This window comes from Festucalex cinctus, chromosome 1 (assembly GCF_051991245.1).
Source record: "Festucalex cinctus isolate MCC-2025b chromosome 1, RoL_Fcin_1.0, whole genome shotgun sequence".
Classification (NCBI taxonomy): domain Eukaryota; kingdom Metazoa; phylum Chordata; class Actinopteri; order Syngnathiformes; family Syngnathidae; genus Festucalex; species Festucalex cinctus.
Genome location: NC_135411.1, coordinates 49,674,153 through 49,701,035, shown reverse-complemented (window position 1 = coordinate 49,701,035; position 26,883 = coordinate 49,674,153). Strand labels below are relative to the sequence as shown.

At 41.4% G+C, this 26,883-nt stretch overlaps 2 protein-coding genes across 2 annotated transcripts in view; both read left to right on the top strand.

The window, feature by feature from the left end:
- LOC144032273 (nuclear body protein SP140-like) overlaps positions 1-20,368 on the top strand; it is a 23,081-nt gene extending 2,713 nt beyond the window's left edge. Inside the window, exons 2-15 of the mRNA XM_077540023.1 lie at positions 13,603-13,777; positions 13,993-14,376; positions 14,506-14,622; positions 14,706-14,839; positions 17,585-17,629; positions 17,705-17,747; positions 17,822-17,962; positions 18,056-18,195; positions 18,598-18,666; positions 18,770-18,897; positions 19,506-19,623; positions 19,703-19,777; positions 19,869-20,012; positions 20,087-20,368. Of these exons, the coding sequence (XP_077396149.1) occupies positions 13,603-13,777; positions 13,993-14,376; positions 14,506-14,622; positions 14,706-14,839; positions 17,585-17,629; positions 17,705-17,747; positions 17,822-17,962; positions 18,056-18,195; positions 18,598-18,666; positions 18,770-18,897; positions 19,506-19,623; positions 19,703-19,777; positions 19,869-20,012; positions 20,087-20,161 (1,788 nt within the window). The 3' untranslated portion in view covers positions 20,162-20,368. The remainder of the gene's footprint in view (positions 1-13,602; positions 13,778-13,992; positions 14,377-14,505; positions 14,623-14,705; positions 14,840-17,584; positions 17,630-17,704; positions 17,748-17,821; positions 17,963-18,055; positions 18,196-18,597; positions 18,667-18,769; positions 18,898-19,505; positions 19,624-19,702; positions 19,778-19,868; positions 20,013-20,086) is intronic.
- Positions 20,369-22,997: 2,629 nt separating this feature from the next.
- On the top strand, positions 22,998-26,361 carry LOC144032293 (uncharacterized). The gene is made up of 3 exons (XM_077540051.1): positions 22,998-23,585; positions 24,042-24,319; positions 25,462-26,361. The coding sequence occupies exons 1-3, from the start codon at positions 23,351-23,353 to the stop codon at positions 26,266-26,268; spliced, it is 1,320 nt and encodes a 439-aa protein (XP_077396177.1). The 5' UTR covers positions 22,998-23,350; the 3' UTR covers positions 26,269-26,361.
- The last annotated feature ends 522 nt before the right edge of the window (positions 26,362-26,883 follow it).

The window sequence follows — 26,883 nt, the reverse complement described above, 5'->3', positions numbered from 1 at the left end:
TTTTTTTTTTTTTAAAGAGCTCATACTAAAAATAAGCACAATATTATGCTTCTGTACATAACAGCAATGCATATAAACCACCTACAATCTCTAATAACAATATTGAGACACTTACTTTATAATGCAAGCACACATTGATCGCTTCACAAGCAAATTAGGTTCCCCTTCATCTGACAATTATCATAGATTTTTAACATAGAAGGCTAAAACATCCCTAATAAGAATTAAATTGCATTAATGAACTAGCCACTAGAGGGTGCTAGAACTGCACAAATGAAAATCAACCTGACTTTTTTTCACAGATGTGTTCATTTTAAATATTGTGAACATGACGACGACGATATTGTGGCAGTTTTAATTAGTGTTGTTCTGATACCATTTTTTGGCCCCTGATTCCGATACCCAGCTTTGCAGTATCGTCCGATACCGATACCTAAGGTTTTTTTTTTTTCCTCAACATGAAAAAGCTGTCCTGCCATTGGTTCAGAGCATTCAAGGGTCAATAGGATATCTTAGATCGTCATGCAGTGAGCATGTCACATATCAGTGAATGTCGTGCACGAGCAAGACACAAGATGCTGCATCCAAAATCCTATATTAGCTTTGGAATTAATGGTATCAGCATTATCTGGTATCAGCCGATATCACTAATTAATACCGATATTAAAATTATCGCTAAGGCCTTGGCATCTCGACTAGAGACAGTAATCTCGACAATTATTCATAGCGATCAAACAGGTTTTATTAAAGGTCGTCATTCTACTAATAATATTAGGAGGCTTTTTAACTTGATTAGTATGTCACAGCGGTATGATAAAAAGGCAGTTGTTATTTCGCTGGATGCAGAAAAAGCCTTCGATAAAGTTAACTGGTCCTTCCTCTTTGCTGTCTTAAATAAATTCGGCTTCGGGGAGTCATTCATTCAATGGGTCTCAATATTATATGATTCTCCTAAAGCTACAGTTACTACTAATGGGATTACATCACAGAGTTTTACTCTACAAAGGGGAACAAGACAAGGGTGCCCAATGTCTCCTTTATTATTTGCTATATTTATTGAGCCGCTTGCATTAGCTATACGTCAGGATAGACGGATCCAAGGAATCCACTCCGGGACAATAGAACATAAAATTAATCTATATGCCGATGATATACTACTCTATTTAGAAGAACCTGCTATCTCGCTAGGGGAAGCATTTAACTTAATAACTAAATTCTCTCACTTATCAGATTACTCTATTAACTGGACAAAATCAACATTATTACCTATTACAGAAAATTCATGGAATCCTACAAGTCAGGATCCACACTACTCCTTTCCTACGGGTAATTTAAAATACTTAGGTGTTAAAATTTCACCAAAGTTAACTGAATTAACTTCTTTAAATTTTTTACCATTATTGGATAGTATCCGTAGTGATCTGGAGCGCTGGAATAATCTTCCGATCTCTTTAATAGGACGGATAGCTACTATAAAAATGAAAGTTTTACCAAAGATTAATTATTTATTTTCAATGATTCCATTTAAACCTACGTCTAACTGGTTCCAATCGCTGGACTCTGCTATCATAAAATTCTATTGGAATAAAAAAAAAAGCCAAAATTAGTCTATCTACTCTTCAGGAAAGTAAATCTAAAGGAGGTTTAGATGCACCAAACTTTATGTACTATTATATAGCTAATCAACTACAATATCTTGTGCTATGGACACAACCCAACAGAGATACTAACTGTTGGTTGGAATTGGAGCAGAAGGATTGTAATAATCTGTCAGGTTCATCAATACTGACACTTATATAATAATTTTACACAGACACAAAAAGGAGAGAAAGACACCGTAATACCTTTTAACACGCTAGCGAGGAGAGCAGAGGAGAACTGTGCCATACAGTTCAAACCTATGCTTCCAAGACAGTCCCTCTGCCCCCTCTCTTTTTATTTGAATCATCTGGCACACAAAATGAAAATAGGGAGGGGAAGCGAAAGAGATACTGATTATCTTCTCCATCCAGGTTCTTCTTTGACGTTCGATCATGACCTTGCAGAAACTCAATAAACATCACGTTTCATGCAAGGGCACTTTCGATTGCCAACGGATGCATAATTTCCAGATCTTCAAGAGCAGTTTTGCTCTCGCTAAAAACACTATATTTAATATGAATGATTATGAAAACTTAGCAAATGTATGATAAAACAATATAGTTAAATCAATCAAATCATCTTCTGCAAATCACACTTGTTAGATAATTATTCTTAATTCAACAATTATTCTATCATTCCCCCCTTTTTATCCTACATTTGCTACCACAAAGAATATCATTAGAAAGACCTCCCAATGGCTTTACCCCAATAAATCATAAATTCTTCAGCAAAGAGAAAAATCAACACCGCCGAACACACATTCGCATAGACACAAATATTATTGTAAATAAGAAGTGGCGCAGGAAACAGGTCAGTAAGAGGATAGAGGGTCGTCACCAGTGTTGGCCAGGTCATCCAGCAAGCCCGTGTTAACCCGAGATTCATCCTGTCTCACCAACAAAGGGAATAAGTCATTGAATTTAGAATTTGTAGGGGTTATAGCGGCGGATATAAGGCGGTTGAGGAGAAGGCGAATGCAGGGGATCATTCAACAACCACCAAATGGCAAGAACAACAACTGAGGCGGCAATGGAATCCAGAATAGTGAAACCCAGATTTTTGTACTCGCCAAACATGCTATCCCATCACTCAGCACAGGCAGAGGTGTCCACACCTGAGTGCTCCTTCATCTTGTGGTTCAAGGTGCGCAGGCCATCTATGGCCTTCGAAAGAGCGCCCTCCGTGGCGGTATTTTTGGCACGTAAGTGCAGCAATGGCTGCCAAACATAGCACAGACACCACCTTTTTCAGCAAGGAGCATATCGACCGCAGTGCGGTTCTGGAACGCCATGAGTGAGGTAGCAGCCAATTGTTCTCGAATTGCAATAAAGCCAGTCTCAGTGTAATTTCCCAGTTTTTGAACATTGTAGTGGATGTAGTTGATCCGACCGCCATTCTTGTTGGGTGTTATCCAATTAAGAATGGACTCCCACCCTGCTGCAATCTAGTCAACCAACTTATACTCATCCGGTACTCCCCGTGGCACGCCAATGGAGTCAATGTAGGTCAGATTCCCGTCCTCCCAGGCAAGCAAGCGCCTCCTGGAACGTTGGAAACGTGACCCCAGCCCTCCAGCGGTTTGGAAGAGCAAGTCTCCCCCACCAGGTTGAAGGCCAGACTCCAGATTCGACACAGCCAATTGGATGTCTCGGTCTGTAGCTGGAAAAACAGACACGGTTAAGAGGAGTGACACAAGCGCAGCCACATGGACCAGTCTGATAAGAGGGTGCAAAGTTTTAGCAAAATAATCAGTCGTATAACTTGATCGGTCTCTACTGGTCTCAGCAAGCAGTGTTGACAATTTAAATCTCGCCAATATATACCAAACATACCCCTTGCCATGACTATAAGCACTATACCCATGCTCTTCTTCAACCCTAACAGATCTGGTCTCGGTTAGCAAGATATCAGACCATAGAAATATAAGAATAATAGTAGCACAGCCGGAAGACAGTACATTTTAGTCCGCGGTGGGAGCCCGTAATTGATCAAGGATGCAGGAAGAGGAAAAATTTTTTGTTCCTGGGCAATTTATCTGTCCGCATTGGTCCGGGTTTAGCGAGTGTCACCTTTTTATGGTGATGGTAATTTTTTATTTTTTATTTATTTATTTATTTATTTTTAACCTTAGCTTTTTCGGAAGTTCTCTCTTAGATCGACTAGCTACGCTATATGCCTGCATAGCAGTGGTGTACTAGTTTCTTCATTCGGCCCCCCCTCTCGGAAATGTAAACCATCAACTGTGACATAAGAATCAGCCCGATATAAAGCAGACACAACACTGCAGAAATCGTTACCATTATAATGACATAACACGCAGCGGCACATTTCAGACACTTACGACACGTCATTGTCAGCTGAGAAACTCCTACAATGGTTCAGGCGTCTTGTAAATTCTTCACTGGCCCTCAGGTATTTTCAGACACTAAAAATCTGCACCCACCTTTATGCCAGACTTGGCTCACCGTCCCCCCTGAGTTTCTCAGATGAGATGACCTTTTTACAATGTGTGAGATGTATCCAAGTCTTTCTTTCTGCGATCTTTGACAGCTGTTGGTGTAGTCATCAGCACTTGATGCCAATGCTTCCTCTTTATGGCTCGCACCAGGACCCAATCTCCAGGCGTAGTCAGCTCTTCCTGTGAGGGGGAAGCAAAAACTCCCCCTGGCATTTCTAAATCTTTAGCGCATATACTCTACCAAAGTAGCCTCATCGTCTTAACTACCACTGTGTAGTAAATATTTACAGTTTATACGGTCTCCCAAAAAGAGTTTAAAATGGAGTTAGACCTGCCGTGCTAGTTATATTAACATACAGTTTTACTAGGTCTATACATTGAGTCCACGCTCTGTGGGTAAGCGCAATGGTGTTTCTAAAGTAACATGGAACATTTTGCCAATCTTGTCAATAATTGTGTTCACAAAATGTGTTCCATTATCACTATAAATAGCTTCAGGAATACCATATCACGGTATTATATCTTTACATAATGCCTTGGCTACCGTTAGTGCATCAGGGTGTGATGCTGGAAAAATTTCAACCCACTTTAAAAAGGCATCAATTATGACCAAGCAATATTTTTTTCCCCTTCACATTTGCTTAGCACAATAAAATCTATATGTATTCTTTTGAAATGGATACGTAGCCTGGGGAAACTGGCCACTCTTAGCCCTAGAATTCCCTTATGGATTATGTTTTGAACAAGTCAGATGAGCTCTTCAAAAATATTTTGAATACAAATTAAACCCATATGCCGCATGATGTCTCTCAATCATTTTTTGTCATCCCGGCCGTGGACAGATGGACTTTACCATGCGTTAAGGTGGCAGCCCATCTAAAAAGATTTTTTTTGTGAAAAACTGGTTTATTTTCATTACTGATATAAATCCCATTTATCAGTGTCTCCCCTTTATTTTCCCACATTTTTTTTCTTGCGCCGGACTTTGCTGTTGCATTTCAAGTGAGACGCTGTTTTGCAAAATATCATCTTGTACTGTGTTGTCTGCTACCCCCAAAAATGCCTCACAGCAGCTTATCAGCAAATGCATTCCCCAGGGTGACACTATCTGTGCCAGTGGTGTGTGCTGCACACTTACATATTGCCACCCTTCTTGGCAGCTGAACTGCATTCAGCAACTCAGTCAGAAGCCCCGCGTGTGTCACCTGTTTGCCTGCAGATGTTATCATTCCCCTATTTTTCCAATACTGAGCAAAAATGTGACATGTAGAGAATGCATACTGGCTGTCAGTGTAAATGGTAACATCTTTTCCAGCCATCAATTTATACACCATTGTCAACGCAACTAATTCAGCTGCTTGCGCTGAATAATACGAGGGCAGAGGCTCTGCTTTTAACACGGTGTTCTGCGTTACAACAGCGTATCCTGTTTGTGTTTTCCCCAAATCATTTTTCTTTGACGAGCCGTCCACATAAAAATTGCTCCACCTTTTAAAGGCTGATCCTTTAAATCCGGTCGACATTTAGTAGTTTGTTCCGCAAGCTCCTGACAATCATGCAAGGGACAATCACAAGGGAGTGGCATCAATGTGGCTGGATTCAAAACGGTGCATCTTTCCAACGTCAGATGCGGTTGCGAAAGCAGGATGGCCATACAAGATAAGTGTTTGTGGGTAATAAGAAAGTCATATTAGATTGCAGCAACAAGGCTGACACAGCGTGTGTCAGAGGGTGAAAAAGCACAATTGCAGCCACAACTGCTCTGACGCAATGAGGAAGTGCGCAAGCCACATTGTCCATTTTAGAGGAGAAATAGGCTATTGGCCTTAATTTATCTCCATATTTTTTATTTTATTTTATTTTGCCAATACAGAGGTCATATAATACCTCTTACAATCTACCATTTGAACGAATAATTTTGAATAATCAGGCAGTGCTAAAACAGCACTAACACCAAGGCCTGTTTTATGTCACAGAATTTTTTTTTTTTTTTTTTTCAGTGGCTTTGGAGCTTGCAGGACAGCAGCTTTTCTGTCTTCGAAAATTGTTCATCCCCTTTTGCTCAAATTGTGCCCTAGATATCTCACTGATTCCTTGCATAATTGCAACTTTTCCCATTGTTTTGGAAAATTCAAATGGTAATGGGCCTCTCGCCCTGGTGGCCCTCGAAGGCCCCTCCTCCCCATCGCCAGCCGATGAGGAGGGTGATGCAGTAAAGGGAGACGGAGGAAGGGGAGGATGTTGGTCGCGAGAAATTTCTGGAGATCACGAGGAGTTACATAACTGCCTCTTCCTTTCCGCCCTCCCACTTTCCCTTCAACTCCACTTGTCTAGCTTTATCGCCACTTCGCTTTTCTATCATAAACATCCAAAATTCGGTATCGTCATACCCATCATTTTACATTCTCTTCTTATTTAATTTTCACATGTTTTTAATTTCTTTTTATAACTCGAGTATTTTTATTGTATTAAGCTGGCCAGCAAAATTATACATGTTTATCCATTTATTAAGATATTTTATTTTAACAGGACATTGACTTTCCACGAATTTCCAATCCTTACATGCTAATTTTTGTTTGAGAAGGAGAGGGGTGTTCTAGTCATGCAGTAGCATTCCCCCTTGCCTTCGGGCATTTTCTCCGGATATGACCAGTGTTGCCACACTGCCAACAAACTATCGTTTTTTTCTCAGTCCGATTATTGTCATTGGAACTCCCACCTGCCTGCCTTGTTAGTTTTTGCTTCGGATCCTTTATCTTTGCCTGTTTACTGTTTGATTTCTCCATTTTGGAGTCAACGGTTCACCTAGGGTGACTATGTTGACTTTTTCAACCTTGAACAGGGCGACAATTACTTCCCGTCTGAGGTAATTCTCAAGCTTCTACCACAAGTGGCGGAGAATTCTTGCCTTTGCTTCCTCAGACAGCTTGTCACTCAATTTCCTGTTCACATGAGGTAGCGAACCTCCAGTCACACTGTACACATTCACACTGCGGAGCTTCTATGCGCAACAGGACACCGCCGCCCTTCCCAGTTTTAAAGTCTACTCTGACTTTCAGTTTTAGAGTCTGCTCTTTTTATGGGTTTTAGGGTCTTCTCTGACCACCACCAGTTTTAAAGTCTACTCTGACTCACAGTTTTAAAGTCTACTCTGACTACCAGTTTTAAAGTCTACTCTGACTTCGTCTCACTCATACTCCACCGAAGTACGGGTGAAGTACTTACCAAAGATGTCTTCTCTCCCTGGGTTACCCGTCAACCCTTGGCTCCCAGGCGCAGAGACGAAGCCCAGGGTTCCCAAAATAAGGGATATAATGCCACGGCCGAGGTCTTTACCTGGACGTCGACTCAGCTCCCGGAAACGTCAGGCATATTGGGTCCCGGGTTTCGGCACCAAAGAAATGTCAGGTTCATCAATACTGACACTTATATAATAATTTTACACAGACACAAAAAGGAGAGAAAGACACCGTAATACCTTTTAACACGCTAGCGAGGAGAGCAGAGGAGAACTGTGCCATACAGTTCAAACCTATGCTTCCAAGACAGTCCCTCTGCCCCCTCTCTTTTTATTTGAATCATCTGGCACACAAAATGAAAATAGGGAGGGGAAGCGAAAGAGATACTGATTATCTTCTCCATCCAGGTTCTTCTTTGACGTTCGATCATGACCTTGCAGAAACTCAATAAACATCACGTTTCATGCAAGGGCACTTTCGATTGCCAACGGATGCATAATTTCCAGATCTTCAAGAGCAGTTTTGCTCTCGCTAAAAACACTATATTTAATATGAATGATTATGAAAACTTAGCAAATGTATGATAAAACAATATAGTTAAATCAATCAAATCATCTTCTGCAAATCACACTTGTTAGATAATTATTCTTAATTCAACAATTATTCTATCATAATCTTAGACTGTTAGATTTACTCTTTATTACAAAATCAATAAAACGACATAATTGTTTTAAAAACCCAATGATAGCCGCCACCCTGACTGCCTGGTGGAAGGCATTAGAAATTACAAACTCCCAATTGGCGCCCTGTGGGCTCTCTCCCATTTGGCATAACCCCGACTTTCAACTTAATAATCAGTCGTTCCATTTAAGCTTATGGGAGCAGAAAGGAATTACACACCTTCATCATCTTTTCTCAGATAATAAGTTTATATCGTATACAAACTTGGTCCAGAAATATGAAATAAAAAATGGAAATTTCTTACATTATCTGCAAGTTAAAAGTATGGTTAAGAAACAAATCCCAACACTTCAGGATACGCTCCAACTGCCTGTCTTAGCTAAAGATATTATAAAGCTTTCTCCAACAACAATAAAGAAAATATCAAAAATATATAAGTTATTTTTATACACAAATAAAACGGATTTACCGACTTTAAAATGGGAAAAAGACTTGTCTATAGTTCCGGAACCAGACTTTTGGACCCAAATCTGTGAAAATGTATTTAAAATGACCAAACAGACAAATTTGCAACTTATCCAATATAAGATACTTCATAGAACATATATTACACAATATATGATGAAAAAAATGGGACTCTCTGACTCCGACATTTGTCTCCAGTGCTCACAAAACACTGCCGATACTTATCTTCATGCTTTATGGTCATGTACTCCAGTGATGCATTTCTGGACTAAAATCTTGGAAAAGCTCGCTGATATATTAAACTGTAGGCTTCCTTTATCTCCAAGATTGTGTTTACTAGGTGACTTAACAATAATTGAGCTACCATGTAAACAATCTCAATCTATACTTATAGCCCTTACTATTGCTAAAAAAATAATCCTTGTCAATTGGAAAAATAAAAAATCTCTAAATATTGACCACTGGTTAAACTTACTAATAAATTATATCTCAATGGAAAAAATCTCTGCCTTAAATAAAAATCAAGTATCAAGATTTAAACAAATATGGTCTATGTACATAGAATATTTTAATCTTAATTTGGCAACTTAATCCTGCCTAGATTCTGCCTGTTAACGAGAGCCACCACATCGTTACAACTTCTGTTTTCGCTGCTTCTGTATTTGGTATTTTGTATCTGATTGTTTTTATTTTTATATAGTCAGGAACCTAGTTGCTGCTAGTGGGCTCGAGCACACCACACTATACGACACTATACTCACTAACTCCTTAAGATTTATTTCTAGTGGGCACTAAGCATCAACACTTGGTGTTACTGCATGCTAATTAGTTAATTTTCTTGACGCCGTCCCCTGTGGTCGGGCGGGGGTGGTTCTGCCCCCCCCCCCGTTGTCTGCTCGGTAGCGGTTGCGTCTTGGCCGCTCCCTGGGCCCCCTGTGGGGTGCGGTGTTGGGGTGCTTTCCCTGGTGCCCGGGGCGGTGCCGTCCCGGCGCGGTCCGCTGCTCCGTGCCCGGCGGCGCGGTTCGGGGCGGGTGGGCCTCTGGTGTGCCCCGTGGCTCCCTCTCCCCTCCCCCTTCCTCCCCCCCGTCGCCTCTCCCTCCTCGCCTCCTCCCGCCCATCCTCCTCTGCCTCCCGGTCCCTTTTCCCTTGTCGCCCTCCCTCCTCCTCCCCCCCCCTCCTGCCCTGCAGCCGCCCTTTCGCCTTCTTGTCGTCTTCAATCCCCCCCCCCCCACTTCCCTGTCTGCCCCCCGCCCCCTCCCTCTCCCTGGGCCTGGGGCTCCCTCCCCGGCCCGGGCGTCGGGCTCCGGGGGCCGGGCGGGGGTTTTTAGGGGGGGGCGGCTTGTTTGGGGGGGGTGGAGGTATGGGTGGGTGGGGGGTTGGGTGTTGGGGGTCGGGGTGTGTTCGGGGGTTTGGGGGCCGGGGGTGGTGGGGCCTGGGTCGTGGCGGGTGGGGTGCGGGTGGTTCGTGGGGGGATGGGGGCTGGGGACCGGTGGGGCGCTGTGGGGGCCTGCTGGGCCTCGTTCTGCGGCCTTGGGCTCGGGGATGTGGGCCGGGGCTGGGGCGGGGGTGTTCCGGGCGTCTGGGTCGGCTCGCCAACCGGTGTCCGCTCGGGAGGCTTGGGGGTGGCCTTGGTGCTGCCGCGGCCTGGGGATTTCGGGGGGGGCGGTGCTCGCTTTGCTGGACCGCGGTTGACGGCTTCTTTCTTTGGTGGTGGTCCTTATGCATGCCAGATCCGTCGCACCAGCATCTACTGAAACTCAACAGAAGTAGCCTCTCCCTCCCACAGCCCCTTGAATCAGTGGGTGCTGGGTCTGTGGATCTCACTTTGCTTTATCTATCCTTCCCTCCTTCCTCTCTTTAGTTTTTCCTCTGGTCACTTGAGATTTCAATTTATTGGAAGTTTGAGGTTTCTGGGGTTGGCATAAGACTCTGGTTTTGTAAGGGGTTTTGTTGGTGCTGGATTTCACTTTGATGGATTGGATGTACTGGCTTCTATGGATCTCACTCTGCCTTATCGATCCTTCCCTCCTTCCTCTCTTTAGGTTTTCCTCTGGTCTCTTGAGATCTCGCTAAATTTGCTGGAATTTAGAGGCTTCCGGGGTTGGCGTAAGACTTTGATTTTGTAATCATGGGGAAGTCAGGAAGTGTTTGGTCGGTGCTGGATTTCACTTTGATTTATCTTTCTTTTCTCTTTATTTTTTTTCTGACCTTTTCTCTGGTCTCCTGACCATTTAAACTTCACGACTCTGGCAAGATTCTGAAGTACCTGGTTAAGGCGAAGGGTAATGGGATATTTATAAGGCTTTAGGTGAATTAATGAGTATAAATTTATACGTATTTGCACGCACACGCACGCACGCACGCACGCAAACGCACGCACGCAAACGCACACACGCAAACGCACGCACACACACAAAAAAAAAAAGAGAAAAAGAGCAATGATGATAAGACGTTGAATCGGTAAGACTACCGAATGAACAATTCTGAGCTCTTAAAAAAAAAATAATAATAAATAAAATAATGGTATCAGCATGTTACTTCTGAGTAGTCACCGATACCGATACCAATGTTTTAATGCAGTATCGGTATCGGAACAACACTAGTTTTAATATCACGATATTGCCCTTATCGTTACATCCCTAGCACTAATACAAGGCATCCATACTGCACCAAATGAAGCCATCTATAAAAAGACTGAGCACCGAGTGAAAGCAGGATTACTTCTGTCGAGTCACTGTATTTAACAAACGATCTGTTGCAATCTGTTTCATGTTTGAACTGCATTGAAAAAAAATATTAAGGCTTAATTTTCCATTAATATAACATTCTTCCATGCTTAACGTGTTAACCCTAACCCTAAGTAAGACGTTTTGTTGAATATTTCCATTAAAAAAATGATATTTAAATATCGATTCGGCCGCATATTGAATCGATTCGAAAATTGTGTGCTGTAATATCGCAATATATTGCCGAATCGATTAAAAAATAATAATAATAATTATAACACCCCTAGTTGATGGTAAGCATTTCTAATAGGCCCTATCCATGTTTTCAGCAGTCCTTGGAAAAACTCCTTCTTGCAAAAATGATTTTCTGTATTGAAACTGTTCTGACAGGAACTCTTAGCCTCGCAAGAAACCTTGAAGATGTATTTATGTATTTACAAAAAGGGTTCTCCAGAAGCCCACAGAACCTCTGCTCTCTTCATGAAGAACCTTTTTGGAACCCTTACTTCTAAGACTGTAGGGGATCTGTGACCCTTGTGAGAAATAAGCAGTTAAGAAAATGGATAGATGGATGGATGGAAATATAAATAAAATACAATGAAGTATTTTCATTGACAAAGATTAGATGAGGAACTAACATCCATGCCGAGGACTAAACTACAATGCATACACAGCAAATTGGTCAGTGTTAAATTTCCAGTGTTCAATCAAATATGTAGTAAGCAGGGTTATTTTAACACTGCCAGAGTAAAGTTCCTTGAGTGTTGGGGTGAATGTTGGGTGTAACCTGAATAGCACTACATTGAGTGTTAAATTGACCACACACTCATTTCCGGTGAAGGAGAAACTTTCCAATTTCCAGCGTTCTGTCGACATTTAATTAGCGATAAATCCAGGTGGTGTGGATCAGTGGTTATCTCCCAACCCTGAGACTGTGGGTTTGATCCCAAGGCAGTCATCAGATCATCAGATCAAGATACTGATACCCCAGTTGCTCCGAATGCCGTTTCATCAGTAGTCAAAATGTAAAGCGTTTTGAGGGCCTTGTAAGGAGGAAAACACTATATAAGTGAAGTGCCATTTACCAGCGTAAAGTGTAGTTTGAGTTCAATTTTTAATACTGACACTAGTGCAATACACTCATAAGTGTTAAAACACCACCGTTAAGTGTAGTTTGGCAGAATTAAATGTTTAACACTGACACCAGTGTAGAGTACTTTCAAAACTACTCAGTCTTTAGCAGAGTATATTTTTAACACTATATAGTGTTGGAGTAACACTGGGTAAGTGTGAAAACAGCAATATTTTGAAAAGTGTCAGCTTTACACTCATGGGTGTGGACACTTATAAACACTTTTCTAGTGTTATACTTAACACTCTCAGGGGTATATTCACTAAGAATGCGCTGTGTCCGTTAATAGCGCGAAATATTGCACCACAACTGCACCCGCAGTCTGCGCCCAGTTACCCACCTATTCACTAAGGATATTGCTCTAATCATATACCGGCGCAAACACGCTCACAAATTCTGACAGCTGGGAGCAAATTTGCACCTGATTTACCACATATGGCAATGGATTTGCGCTAAGAACATAGTTGTTATAGTAACAGTTGGGAGAAAGATGACATTATCAGAAAGCGAGTTTGGACCGAGAGTAAGCGTTTATAGCGCCATTAAGCTGTACAGAGCAGAGAGGACGACAGCGACGTCATTCATTCATAAAGTACAAATTATTGGTGCGATCGTTTTTTAGAAAATACATTTTCAGAGGTTGATGTATGCATACAGTATGCATCTGGCACATAAAAATGATTGTAAAATATCCCCACCCCCTACCTATACCAATCTGCCTGGGTTGCGTATAAAAAATAAAATAAAAAAAAATCTCTCTCCTGTCTGCATGATCAGCCAGAGAGGGACGTGCACCATGCATGCACTGCTGTCATGATCCCGGGATTGAGGGTGCAGAGCAAGTTTATACATTCTTTCCAGAAAGGTTATTTGCGTCACGTAAACTCCGTGTGGCTATTTGCACTGGCGTTAGTGAATTAGACGCTGCATATCAATGAGTCTCATTTGCATTGGGGTGGGCATATTTTGCGTCAAATGTATGCAAATTACCTCATTTACATACGCGCAAATAACACCGGCGCACCGGGGCGCAATGTGGTTGGCAGCACACTTCGTTACGGATTTCCCCATCTGCGCGTGTTTAGTCAATTAGGCGCTTCCAGATTGCTCCATTATTACCGGTTAGCACTGCGCAAAGGCTACGCAAACCTTTAGTGGATCTACCCCTCAGTTTTAATCTTACAGTCGTGATTTTGCTGTGTACTCAGTTATTACCATTAATCTTTGCTAACGTTCCTGTTTTTTGTGATGTGTTTGCAGAAAATGAATCGGACAAAGAGCAAAGAGGTTTTGAAGAAAGGCCTCTATGAGTTTCTGGACTGGTTTGAGCGAGAGCAATCACAGCACATCAAGGTGTTTTGGCGGTGTGTCTTCAAGGAGACCATTGTTAACCAATATCCCATCCTGCAAGAGTTGCGCAACAGCATCAGAGATGGTACAACTCATTTATATTGTTGTCAGACTAAAATGTTTAAAGTGGACAGGCTGTAGTAGGTTTTACATCTCAAAGCCCTCACACAAGACAGTGGAGTTTTGTTTTTTGTTTTTTTCATTTTCTGTCGGTGTAATGTCCAGAAATGTTTGTCTAACTAGAGTCTAAGTGCCCTTGATTTGTATTGGATATTGAATCTTGTCTTCTGACTTCACCAGGTTCCTTTCATTTGGAAACACAAATGTTTAACTGCAAGCCGCAGGAGGAGACCACTGTCAGGAAAAGAAAGGAGCCAACAGAAGACGAGATTGTAGAAAGGAGGCAAGAAAGCCCAGTGCCGAATAAGAGGAAAGAGAAAAAGAACCATTTGTGTAGTGATGAGAAGCAGCCCTCGCAATCGTCTCCATCACCAAATAAAAGTCCGTTTAACAGCAAGAGACAGGAGGAGACGGATGTCAGGAAAAGGAAGGAGCCTTCAGAAGTCGAGATTGTAGAGAGCCCAGTGCTGAAGAAGAAAAAGGAGAAAAGGAACCATTTGTGCAATGAGGAGGAGGGTCCCTCGCAATCGTGTTCCTCACCAAGGAAAAATAAAATAGTATTCTGTGAGTAGGCTACTCTAAATGCTGACAAACCACCACGAGATGCTTTAGAATCAGAGTCTTTATTGCCTTTGCACATTAGTATCATTGTTGGATTTTTGCTTTGGAACAAATGATTTTTTTTTTTCCCAGCCACCCCAGTTAAGGGAGATACGAATGACATATGGACATGGCCCTTCTATAAGTCCAACCTTCCTGTGACCTGTGGAACCTTGAAAGGGACACTCAAACGAGATGAATTTAGAAAAGGTTACAACAGGCAAAATAGATTGCATAAATCATACTGTAGAAATATTTGCTGAATAGTGTTTCTGATTTTTTTTCTTTTTAAGGGCAGCCATGCATTTTGGTCAACAAACAGTGGCTCACTCCCCCTGAATTTGAATCTCGCGGGGGCAAGAGTAGTAACAAGAACTGGAAGATAAGCATCCGATGTATGGAAACGCCCCTTGCAAAGCTTTTGGAGGTTTGGGCATTTCATTTTATAACTTTACTGTCCTACTTTCACTGCACTTGCATTATGAAATCTCACACAAAGGCTTGTTGAGCCATTATTCTTACAGCCATTTTCAATGTTTATAAAAATAAAAAATAAAACAAATATCGGAAATGGTCAATAGTATCGATTGGCAAACTAACCTGTAAATTACGTGGTAATTAGCCAAATTTGGTCATAGGAGGTTTCTGTCCAACAGAACTTGCAAAGACACAAGACAAGAGGAAGTCAACCCAAAAATGTTCTTGACAATATGTTCTATTCAGCCCCACTAGTTAAATAGTTAAAGCATGGGATTATGATTAATATTGTGTTTGTGGAATATGAATTAAACAGTAAAATCCACCTGTTTTTTAAATCTCTCTCAAGGGGTGGGTTAGGATTAGGGTTAGCCTGCAAATATCACACGACTTAAATCAGAAAACAGGTGAGACGCAATTGGTCGTTACCTGAGCACCTGTGATGCCATTTTCATTTGACAACAAGTGGCAGGATTGATTGTGAGGATGATTAAAAAAAAAAAAAAAAAAAAAAGTGAATTTTGCTGCTTAGTTCATATTCCACAAACACAATATTTATCAGAACACTGTGTTTAGGTTAGTGGGGGAGCATAGAACATTATAGTAATGATCATTTTGAGGTTGACTTCCCCTTTTAGAGCATGTGTCTGTTGGGTGGCATAATTGACCTTTCGCATAAGCTCCGCCCCCCTTAGTTACTGTTGCTCGTCCGTCAAGCTTGGTGACTCCGACACCACAAGCCGTGACGGGAAGACTTACACCGGTGTGTATTCGTGATTTCTTTTGGAGCAATACCAGTGCAATATCCTACAGATCGAGGCAAAAAGGTTTACAATATGCAGTGGAGGGTTATAGTCATAATATTAAATTAGCCAGCGAAGGGGAAACATACGCTAAATCTGAGAAAACCCCATGACCTATACTTCCGATGCAACCAGCACAGCATTATGGACCAGTCGTGCTCTTGTACTGCCGGGTAAGTTTTCTTACTTATATTAGTCTAGTATTGTTAAAATATGAGGATTACTGTTAGGTCAGCAAGTTAGCTAAACCTCGGTGTTTATAGCTAGCTAAACATTAGTGGGGGGGTTTTTGTCTTTGAAAGCATCAGATCAGTCATTGTTATTCTTTGTCCATCATAAAAAAAATATTTATGTCACCCTAGCCATGGATGTAGTTAAGGTTATATGGCTGGTTGGGATACTCCGGAGACGGGTGTCCGTTCACAAAATGCTGCATGAAAAATGAAAACAAGATAAGCTCGGGGCACTTATTAGGCCACTAAGTTTGCCAAAATTGACGAAGCTTTGTGTTAACGTTAGCTCGCAACATTTAGACAAATGTAAAAGCTAACAGAAGACATTAAACCAACATTAACCACTGACTGAACAAGCTTAACTTAGATGGCAATGACATTCTAGTAATATATATTATTCATTAATAGTAACTACAATAACTGATATTGTTTTGTGACAGTTATTGCCCCGAAAGCAAACTACACTACAGCTAGCTAGTTAGCCCGATAGAGTTAGCATAGTCTTACCTTAGCACAGTCCGATTTACGTACTCCGTAGGCACACCGCTTCATCCTTTTGGAGGTCCGGAGCTTGTTAATGGTTGTCACTCTTCTTCCCTAAAGTTTTATGGTGGTGAGCAGTCTCGTAAGCCATCAAATAAAATCAATCAGACTATGGACGTCATCGAGAGCTGAGTAAAGCTTGACGGACTATGCTTACATAGCAATGGTTGCTAAATGTGTGATTGGTCAATGCTCGTTTGGGGGGCGGAGTTTGCGAAAGGTCAATTAAACTATGCCTGTAAAAGAAGAATTCTTAAAGCTATACAAGACTTATAACTCCAGTATTGGATTAGGCATCTGGCATCTTATTCCGTGAATTTTCTTTTAAACGGATTAAGTATCAAAATAAGAACATACTGTGGTGAACGCCATTATCCTGCTCATGTGATCGTGATGACGTATCCCGTCCGTAAACGACAGTTGCCGTTCACTTGAATGGGAGTTTGCTGACGTAATGGGCAAGAAAAAAAAAGGCCGTCTTCTATCCTAAATACTGCGCCAATTCTGTTCAGAGTAAAATCCTCAGCACGTCCGGTTTCATGTTATTCCGTGTTGATGTGGGGTGGTGGGGGTGGCCGTTCCTAATGTGGGCTAAAGCGTGCTTAGCACACAACATTTAGCATGGCCTGGAAGAGTAAAAGTCACCCGGATGTTTACCATCCAGGTTAGGGACCATCCACAACTTACATTTCCAGAGTGAACAATGTCAATGGTGACTTGACTGGTAATTTAAGCCTCTGTAACACGCAACTTGCAGACACTCCCCAACTTCGACTTGCTATGAACCGGCCGGCTGAATGTGTCGTCCTTATCTAGTGAGTCCCCACCATGTCATTCAATGTGTATTTTACGCACGTGATAAGTCACGATGATCACGTGACTGTCCAAAATGTCTGATACTGTTTAAAATGCAAAAATATTCATAAAAAGTACTATAAAATCATAATCGCTCAACATCAATTGACAATTAATTTTCAGGGAAGAGTTGAAATTAACCATTTCACAGTCTTGTCAAGTCTTGTATCCCTTTAATTAACCTTTTGCACTGGGTCTTAATGGCTTGTTTAGTTGCATAGAAAAATTATTTTTGTTTGGTTTCTGTGGAATCAACTGCAGATGGGACATCTGCAAAGCGCGACCTTCAGAAAGAGGAGTAAAAAGGTAAGAACCTACTGCAAATGATTTGTGATTTTTATTTTTTAAACCATGTGCAAGCCTCCTTTTTCTCCCTGTTAGGCCACGAAATTCTTCTTGACCAATGATGAAAGCACTAATACAGGTTTGTTACTTTAGTGTGTGACATCTCAGAAGTTATTAAATTTCACTGTGACAGCTCATGAGTATGTCCATCAGATTCCAACCATGAAGTGAAAAGTGAAGTGCAGCCTCAGGAGATGCCCAGCAGCAGCAATGACACTAACACGGACAAGTTGGTGTTCAATGTGACATGTGGAGCACTATCTGGCAAATTATACAGAAAACGATTTGCAAGAGGTCATGCATCCATGAAATCTGACCATATGCTGCCTAAAATCTTATCTAAGGTCAGAAGAGATTTAACTCACAGACACTTTCTCTAATCAACAGGGACACGTGGTCACAGCATTCGCACGGACGTCTGCTGGATGACCCCAGAAGACTTTGCAAAGGATGCTTTGGGCAGTAAAGATGCCTGCTGGAAGAAAGACATCATGTGGGAAGGCCAGTCGCTTGGTGTTGTTATTTATGTAAATATCTACTGTTTGTGCACTTTGCTAATAGAATACAATATTAGGATATATGATGTACAATGTATGGATTATTTTCTCAAATTTACTGCAAACAAAAAAATGTCAGTGGAAATATGAATTCTACTTATGCGGGTTCAGTCTCAGAAGTCAAACACAATAATTCAAGGAGACTTTGGTGTTCAATCTCCATTCAGTTTGAATTTCAGATTATTGTGAAATGAAATTGTTACTTCTACTTTTTTTTTCTCAAAAAATACAAAGTAGATTTCCAGTTTGGCCATGATTCTCCTTCATTAATGAGATTATAAACATGATTGACGATTGATGCGGTTTTTATTGTTGCCGTGGTGATAAGGACACGCAGAAGGAAAAGTCAATGCTAATTATGGTCTATTTCAGGAAAACCTCTTGAGGATCCACTCGCTGCTGTGTGCTTGCAGACTGTGCAAACCAAGTGATGGCGATCTAGTAAGGCTGTTGTAATTAAAACCAAATTTCCTTTTATTTCAATGTTGTGGCAAAAATATACAGTAATTGTGTCTTTTACTGTAACTCTCCCACACCTAAACAGGACGAGCAGCAAAACGATGACGAGTGTTTTGTGTGTAAAGGTGAGGGAGACCTAGTTATCTGTGACGAGTGCCCACGTTCTTTCCATCCCAAGTGTCACCTGCCTCCCGTTGATGACAACATTTTGAGGTGATCACGATTCTTCGTACTTGTACACCCGACAGAGATTTTGCTGGGTACTCTCACATTTGTTATTCATGTCACCAAATGGGATTTTTAATTAATACAGTAAATTACATTTGTTTTCAAAATGTTGCTATTAAAATATGGGACAAATTATCTTTTCCCTCGTCAAACTAGTTCTGCTGTATATTAACAGTGACTCGGGCCACTCCAAGTTTACCTGATGCTCCACTTAAATTGAGCAGTCATCATTGTTTTTTTATTTTTTTATTTTATTTTTGTTTTTTTATTTTACCATGCTGCACACATTTTATTACACATCAGGTAAAATCCTTTCTAAGGAATCATAGTTGCTCAGGGCTCATGTAACGACCAATCAGAGCCCACTTTTTTTTTCTGAAGCTCAGCCCTGATTGGTTGTTACCTAAGCCTGAGCAACTGCGATGTCATTTTCAGTCGACAGCAGGTGGCAAAATGGCTGCCCCCTAAGATGGATAAAAATGGGTGGATTTTGCTGCTTAACTAATACTAACGCCCAAAAAGGCTTAAAATGGGATCCTGCAAACTGTTGTGAACGTGATGGATGCTGAAGAGCTGTGTGTTTATTCACACAGTGATAATCAAACATGGATGTGCACCTTCTGTCTCTTCTCAACGGCGAAAGGGTGGTGCTACTCTGACCATTTGGAAGGGGATGTAATCCTGTCCAAGCAAATATCTAACCACATGCTGGTGAGCACAATACGACTGTCACTGTGTCGGTCACACGATCATGTGTGTAGGTAATCTTTCCCCTTTTTTTCCCTTTTAGGCGTGCCAGTACCTTCTCCTCTTGCTATTTAGCGCTGACGATGAACAATTTTTCGCAACAAATCCATGTGGCTATGTAAGATTTTGGTCTCTGTTGGTGTCATGCACAACTTTTTTTCACAGTTATGATCCAAAATAGATCACGTGTTTGTGCTTGACATTCCCAGCTGGATGACTACAGTGCTGTGGTGAAGACTCCTATGTGGCTATGTAAAATTGCAGAAAAGATCAAGAACAACGACTACTGCTACGTTTCCGAATTTGTATCTGACGTCCATCTCATTTTCTCCAACTGCGCTTTGTATAACAAGGTGAGACACACAGCTGGAACGATGCCTGTTGATTAGATTTTAATTTCCAAGTATCATTTTGCTCTCTCTTGCAGGATAACCCCAATTTCCTCAGCATGGGCTCCAGACTGAAAAAGTTATTTGACGAAGAATTTAAGAATGCCTTCTAAATTCTCAAGGACATTTTTCTGTGTATCCCAATGTACCCTATTTACATATAGTATATACCTACTGGCCACAAATTTGAGTACATCTGCACAATGTTTTTGTTCAACAATGGGTAATGTTTTTTTTTTTTATTGTGGTTGTAGTCAGTGTTTTAAGTGGGGAAAAAAAAGCCGGTACGCCTAATAAATAAATAAATAAATAAAAAGAAATATATATATATATATATATATATATATATATATATATATATATATATATATATATATATATATATATATATAAACAAAATAACCCCCCCCCCCACACACACACACACGCACATCCTTGTACATATATCTTTGTGAGGACATCCATTGACATAATGCATTTCCTAGAGCCTTACCCTAACCCCAACCATCAAAAATGATTGCCTAACCCTAACCCTTACCCTAACCCCAACCATAACCCAATTCAAACCTAAACTCTAAAACCAAGTCTTGACCTTCAAAAAGAGGTCTTGAGAAGTGAGGACTGGCCAAAATGTCCTCACTTCACAAAAATGTCCTCATTCTGTTGGATAGACGTATTTTGGTCCTCACAATGTAGTTAGTATGTACAAGAACACACACACACACACACACACACACACTCCCACACACACTCCCACACACACACACACACACACACACACACACACACACACACACACACACACACACACACACACACACACCAGGATCCCTGTCTGGGATAATGAGAGCAAAGGAAGAACTTCATTGCATTATCTCAGTATTGTGAGTTAGGTTTACATTTCACAGCGTTTTTTTTGTTTTGTTTTGTTTTTTAAATCTTAAGTGCTTTGCTTTCTATTTCGTTGTTGATGTTTCTGATTACTGGTTCTGATGATACAGACCAATCTGAGTAGCACTCGGAAAAATACCTTATGAGAGAAAATTTTTATTTTCATTCTTACTGATGAAATCTGCATTTAGAGCTTCTCCCACACTTATTTTATACTTATTGGTACAACCGTACGCCACACACGGTGGTATTTACCTTATAAAGGAAGAAAACAACGTGAAAACTACGCAGCGGAAAAGTCAATGTGTTCAACTTACAGTAGGTCAGATAGGCATGGCAACACAAGATGGCCGCCGCAAGCTTCACTTCTCGCTACAGCGTGAGCAGCCGTTCATTTTTACGTCCGTGCTGTATCAGCCTGTGAATCCACCGTCTGACCGTAGTCTTTTTGAAGCTTTGAGCTGCGACAGCATGGCAGCGTTTTTATTTCATTTTCTTAACTCAAGAACTATGGTTCAAGACACGCATTCGGGTTCGCTAGCATCACATTTACAATAGCCGACTTGAATGAAGTAAGAGCACTTCTCTCACAAAGCAGAGATCTGTAAAAGTTCTGGTGTATGTAAATGTGATGAGCGCAGGGCTTCCATACTATATGGAAGTCCGTGGATGAGCGGCGCTCGCCAGAGCAGCTTCTGGGGATAAAAACATGCATTTTCAAGCGTACCGGAACACTGATAGTACGTTCTTTGCACGTTGAGAAGTACATGAACGCTCAAGTGAAATTTTTCGAAGTGCCAGAGCTCCGTACCGGTGCGTTCCGGCCCACTTAAAACACTGGTTGTAGTTTAAAAATGTTTTTTCTGTGTATGCATTCCTTTTTTGATAGTATTTTAAGTATTTTTTATTTTATATTTATATACAAGTATGTTTTTAGCCTAGAATTATGTTGCCTTAAAGCACATTGTAAGCTTCGTGAACAAGATTTAAAACAAACAAACAAACAAAAACAAAAAAAACTAATACGGTTAGGTATTATGTTTAGTGTGAGCACATTACAAGTGAACCGTCATATTTGAGGTACGACATTCCCAAACTCACAATAATTCTGGATGTATGTTTTTAACCTATCCTCTGTTATTTGTTGAAAAGCTCTTTGTCCCAAGAAACTACGTTGGAGTGAATTAAGTTCCATTTTTGACAACTTTGCTGCCGTCTTGTGCTATTTATAGGCAACTTGAAACCTTTTGGGGCAGCATAAATTACTCGCAGATTTTCACATTCGCTGCAGGCTCATTCGCTATCCCTGTCGCAAGGTCCATTGTAAATGAACTTTTTTTTATTTTTATTTTTTTTTTACCAAAGTGCCTACATTTCCACATTTTAAAGCTGTTTTGGTTTATGTGGCTGCAAATGTAAAACCTGAAAATTCACAAGAGAACTGCAGCAAAACAATAAAGCCTATTTTTTTTTTTATTTCTGTTTACTGTTTTGTTTGATGATATGCCTTCATTAAATTTAAATTTAATTTAAAAATTTAAATTAAATTTCGAATACACCCCTTAACGAGACCATTAGGGATGTTCAACATTATTTTTTATTTATTTATATATATATTTATTTATTTTTTTCTCTGGTCAATACCAGCATAAGTACCCAAGTCTTGAAGAGTCACAGATACCAATATCATGTGCCAATACCACGAGTATTTATCATACATAAAATACCCCCCCCCCCAAAAAACAAAACAAAAAAAAACAACAACAACAATGACAGATAATGTTAAAGTAAAAAAAGTATCAGTATGCAGCATTTTTTTGCATAAAATTTTCCTGAAATTAATGACAATTTTCTATTCTAATCATTTCTAGTTCCTGATAAAACAACCATATAGGCTATCGGCAGCCATCATAAATAGAGGTACCTTGAAATATACATACCTGGTATCAGTCGGGTACTCACTCACCCCTAATATCTATGTGCGAGTATGACAATGAGCCAACAGAGGCATTTTGCGTATTTAAGCATGAATACCATTATTACTTAAGCATGAAAACGGTTACTTTTGTCTTGTGTTGGCGTGCATGTTAGTGACGTCACACTAGCAGCGAGGCCAGGCTGACTGCGCAGCTGCTCTGCGCATCCGTCAGGTTGTGGGCAGCCGCAGCGCAGCCATTTCTGAGCTCCTTTGAGCGCACATTCTCTTCCTTCCTCTCTCTCTCACACACACACCGAGGTGGTGTGTGTCCATCACACGCGTGTAAGGTAGAGGAATGATCGCTACTCAAACGCTTCTGAATTCCGTCACCCCTAAACTTTATCCGAATTGAACGCCTGCGCAGCCACCTCCCTCTCTAGGTTTGTATGATTTTTTTGTGTGCACGTACATCAAGCGTGCACGTGTGTCCGCAATGGAGACCACAGTCCTACAAAGAGGCAGCTGCGACGCAGGAAAAGTGCACGTGAAAAGGGAGGAGTGCGATGAAAAGCAATCTGCGCTGGTTTTGGGCAGCCAGGGCTCGCCTGCGCCTTGCAGTGATCCTGCATGCGGAGGAGGAAGAGGAGGGCTGGATCACGCTGCAGAGGAGCTGAGGGGGCTGTCGGCGCTCCACGCAGCCACCACCACTACTACTGATGTACAATTGTGTGAGTGCTAACTTCTGCTCTTATATATATATATATATATATATATATATATATATATATATATATGTGTGTATATGTAATCTACATTTTAGATTTATTTATTTATTTATTTATATAGCTCTATTTACATCATACAGTCACCAAGTGAAAATCGGTAACGGGAGAGCAGTGCTCCACCAGATGGCGCTGTTGCTTTATAATAATCCTGTCCATTGAAAAGCATGTAGCCAACTTGCTATCTCTAGATTTGGTCGGTGTTCCCATATATCAGAAACACAATTTGAACGGTTTTTTATTATTATTATTATTATTATTATTATTATTATTATTAATGAAAACCGTAATACATAATTTTGAGCTACACACCTGGACTGGCCCCTAGTTTGCAATTGGACTCTAGTTTGCGTGGAGCCAACTTGCGTAATCACTACTTGTTTGCCGTTTGTCCCCCCCCAGCTTCAGTGATGCCACCCGCTCCTCCGCCCAGTTCCGATTTCTCTTCCAAGGCAGTTTTGTGCCTGATTGACGCGGTCGGCCGCCGCTGGGGTCTGTATGAGACCCGGGAGCGCTCGCAACTCTTCCAGAGCGTCCAGGAGGAGTTGGCCGCCAAGGGCCACTTCCTTCCCGTTGAAAGGATCCGCCGCAAGTGGAACAACCTGATCGTCACGTACAAAAGGGTCAAGGATCGCAGTCGAGAGACAGGACACGCAAAGACATCCTGGGAGTTTTTTGATGTGAGTATAATGGTTCCAAAAAGAACTTTTCTGTTTAAAGGATATGAACTTTTAGAAGAATCCGCAAGTCTAGCCCAAACCTGAGCATTATTATCATTTCATGCCAGGGATGCCAATAGAGATCCTGACGTTGACGTCACGTGTCCCAAAATGGCCGTTTGCGCAGCCATTTTGGCATGATAGAAAACACATCTGCCACTTTGAGTAAATGCCACTCTTTCACAATGATTGATAGCTGTTGTGGGCCAGCTGCCACAACGAGTAGAGGCAATAAATAAATAAATAAATAAAGATCAGAATCCAGACTGCCTAAAGAAGAATCAATAGTAGCCAATGTTGTACTTTGTACATGGTGGCTGAATCAGGAGATGCTAAATGTTAGGACATGCAAAATGTGGGGGAAATAATCTGTTTGGTTCATTTTTGGCTGCCACGGTTTAATAGATAATACACAGTTGAATTCAATAACTGAGCAACCCCATAAAGAAGACTTTTTACAGCACAAATGACAACGGCCGATTTAGCAGCAACTAAGTTGCTAACATGCCTAAAGAAAACAGCAACAGTTCCGTCAAACTGCTAACTTCAATGGTATTTTCAGCACACATAAAGGTAGAAATACATCCGGATTGTACAAACTTATCAAGCCTTTGTATGATCAGATTTGAAAGCACCAGCAACAGAGGAGCTAATTCACATAGCAAAAGCAGCGTCGCCGAGGTGAATAAAAAACACTCCTGACACTTCATCGGCAATCTAAACCTGTCCACCTCGCGCATGTATTTCATGTCCTTTTCATCAAATTGAGTGTCACTGCACTTGGGTATAAAGTTGACGGATAAACGCTAGTATTTAGCCCTCCTCAACAGCACATTGGCCTAATTAGCAGCTGCTAAGTGGCTAACATACCTCAATAACACTGCAAGACTTGCATGAAACTGCCAACTCTGATGGCATTTTGAGCACACATAAAGGGGAACTAAATCTGGATTGTACAAACATGTAAAGCCTTTGTGTGTTCAGAGAAAGTCACGTGACGTCAGGATCTCTATGCAATTGCATCTGCTTGTAAATACTAGGGAGTTATCCGAGATCTAATGCGTGTGTGTGTGTGTGTGTGTGTGTGTGTGTGTGTGTTGCAGCTGATGGATGCTACGCTCTGTGACACTGTGGGTTCTTACATCAGCAGCAACAAACGTGGCAAAGCAAGTGCAGCCATTGTCCCACAAGCCTCAGCGAAGGTCACACCAAGACTACACGTCACGCCGCTGGCGACTATCGTCCGCCCTAATGGGAACTTCCCCGCATCTGTTCAAGTGGAGTCAGGGGTCAAGAGTCAGGCTGCTGCCAGCATGAGTAGCACTGGTGCTATTGCATCGATGCCAGTTGTTCGCCAAACAGAAAGTCCGGACCTCAAACCCCTGATAGTCCTTAACAGTGAGATTGTAACTGCCAACCTTCATCTGGCGTCCACCGAACCAACGCAATCATTTATCTCCTCGCCTTGTTTTACACAAACCGCCTCCCCTTCTCTTGTAGCCACCGTCAACACAGACCCAAACGCATCCCGCAAAGCGCCGTCCTTCCCAACAGATGTCATATGCTTCCGCCGTACAAACAACCACAACCTTGCTTCCAATTTCCCCTCCACATGCTCCTCTCTTTCATCCTCCGTTTCCACCTTGGCAACATCGGGACCCGAAGGCCACAAAGGAAATGAGGCGCAAAGCGGCTCCTCCTTCTACCGGGAGATATTAAAGCAAAGGGGGGAGCACACTGAGCAGGATGGCTTGGCTCGCATCCGGATGGAAGCCAGAGAAAGGCGGCGTGAGAGGAGGGAGGTGCGGATGGGGAAGTCCCTGACCAGGATTGCTACGGCCCTGGAGCTGCTCTCCTCTAAACAGGACACTGTCATCGCCCTACTACAGAGGCTGGCTGACAGAAAGTGAAGAAAGAAGAGCTCGTTTTAAAGAATGAAACAGAGGTGCTAGCCATACATCTATCGTGTGATGCTGTATAATTTAATAAATGTGTACATGAGAGATTTTATGTTCCAAAGAAAAATGGTTGTGGTAGTATTATGCTTTGAGGCTGTGGCTGAGTGATGAACAGTTTTTAATGGCGATGTTTGCACAAAACCTTCAGGCTTCTGTTAGAAGGCAAAACAAAAAAGGCAGGAAAAAAAACTATTAGAATAGCTGATATTCATTTGGAGTTAATCAGAGCTACTTTAAATGTTGGGAGATGTGTGCTGAGTCCGCTTTGACATGCGTTTGAACGGGTAATTATTCACTGCCTTTGACAAGTATATTTGTCAATTGTATTTTTTAGAGCGGTGCTAAATGGGGGCGAATCTGAGCATGCTCCACTGTAAATATCAAACTTGGAAACAACTTTACTGATGCCCAACCACCGGTAGATGACATCATTGCCCCATTTTATAGGAAATAAACACAGTTTCAGAGTCCATGGGAGAAATGGCTGTATTTTGGCAAACCTACATTTTTCTGCTGTCAATTATAAAAGAACGGGACGGGACAAAAAGTAGGGAGTCTATTCTGTTA

Coding starts and splice junctions, on each gene's coding strand:
- LOC144032293 (XM_077540051.1), top strand. CDS start 23,351: ATGGAGACCACAGTCCTACAAAGAGGCAGCTGCGACGCAGGAAAAGTG. Junction 23,586..24,041: donor TACTACTGATGTACAATTGT/GTGAGTGCTAAC, acceptor GTCCCCCCCCAG/CTTCAGTGATGCCACCCGCT. Junction 24,320..25,461: donor CATCCTGGGAGTTTTTTGAT/GTGAGTATAATG, acceptor TGTGTGTTGCAG/CTGATGGATGCTACGCTCTG.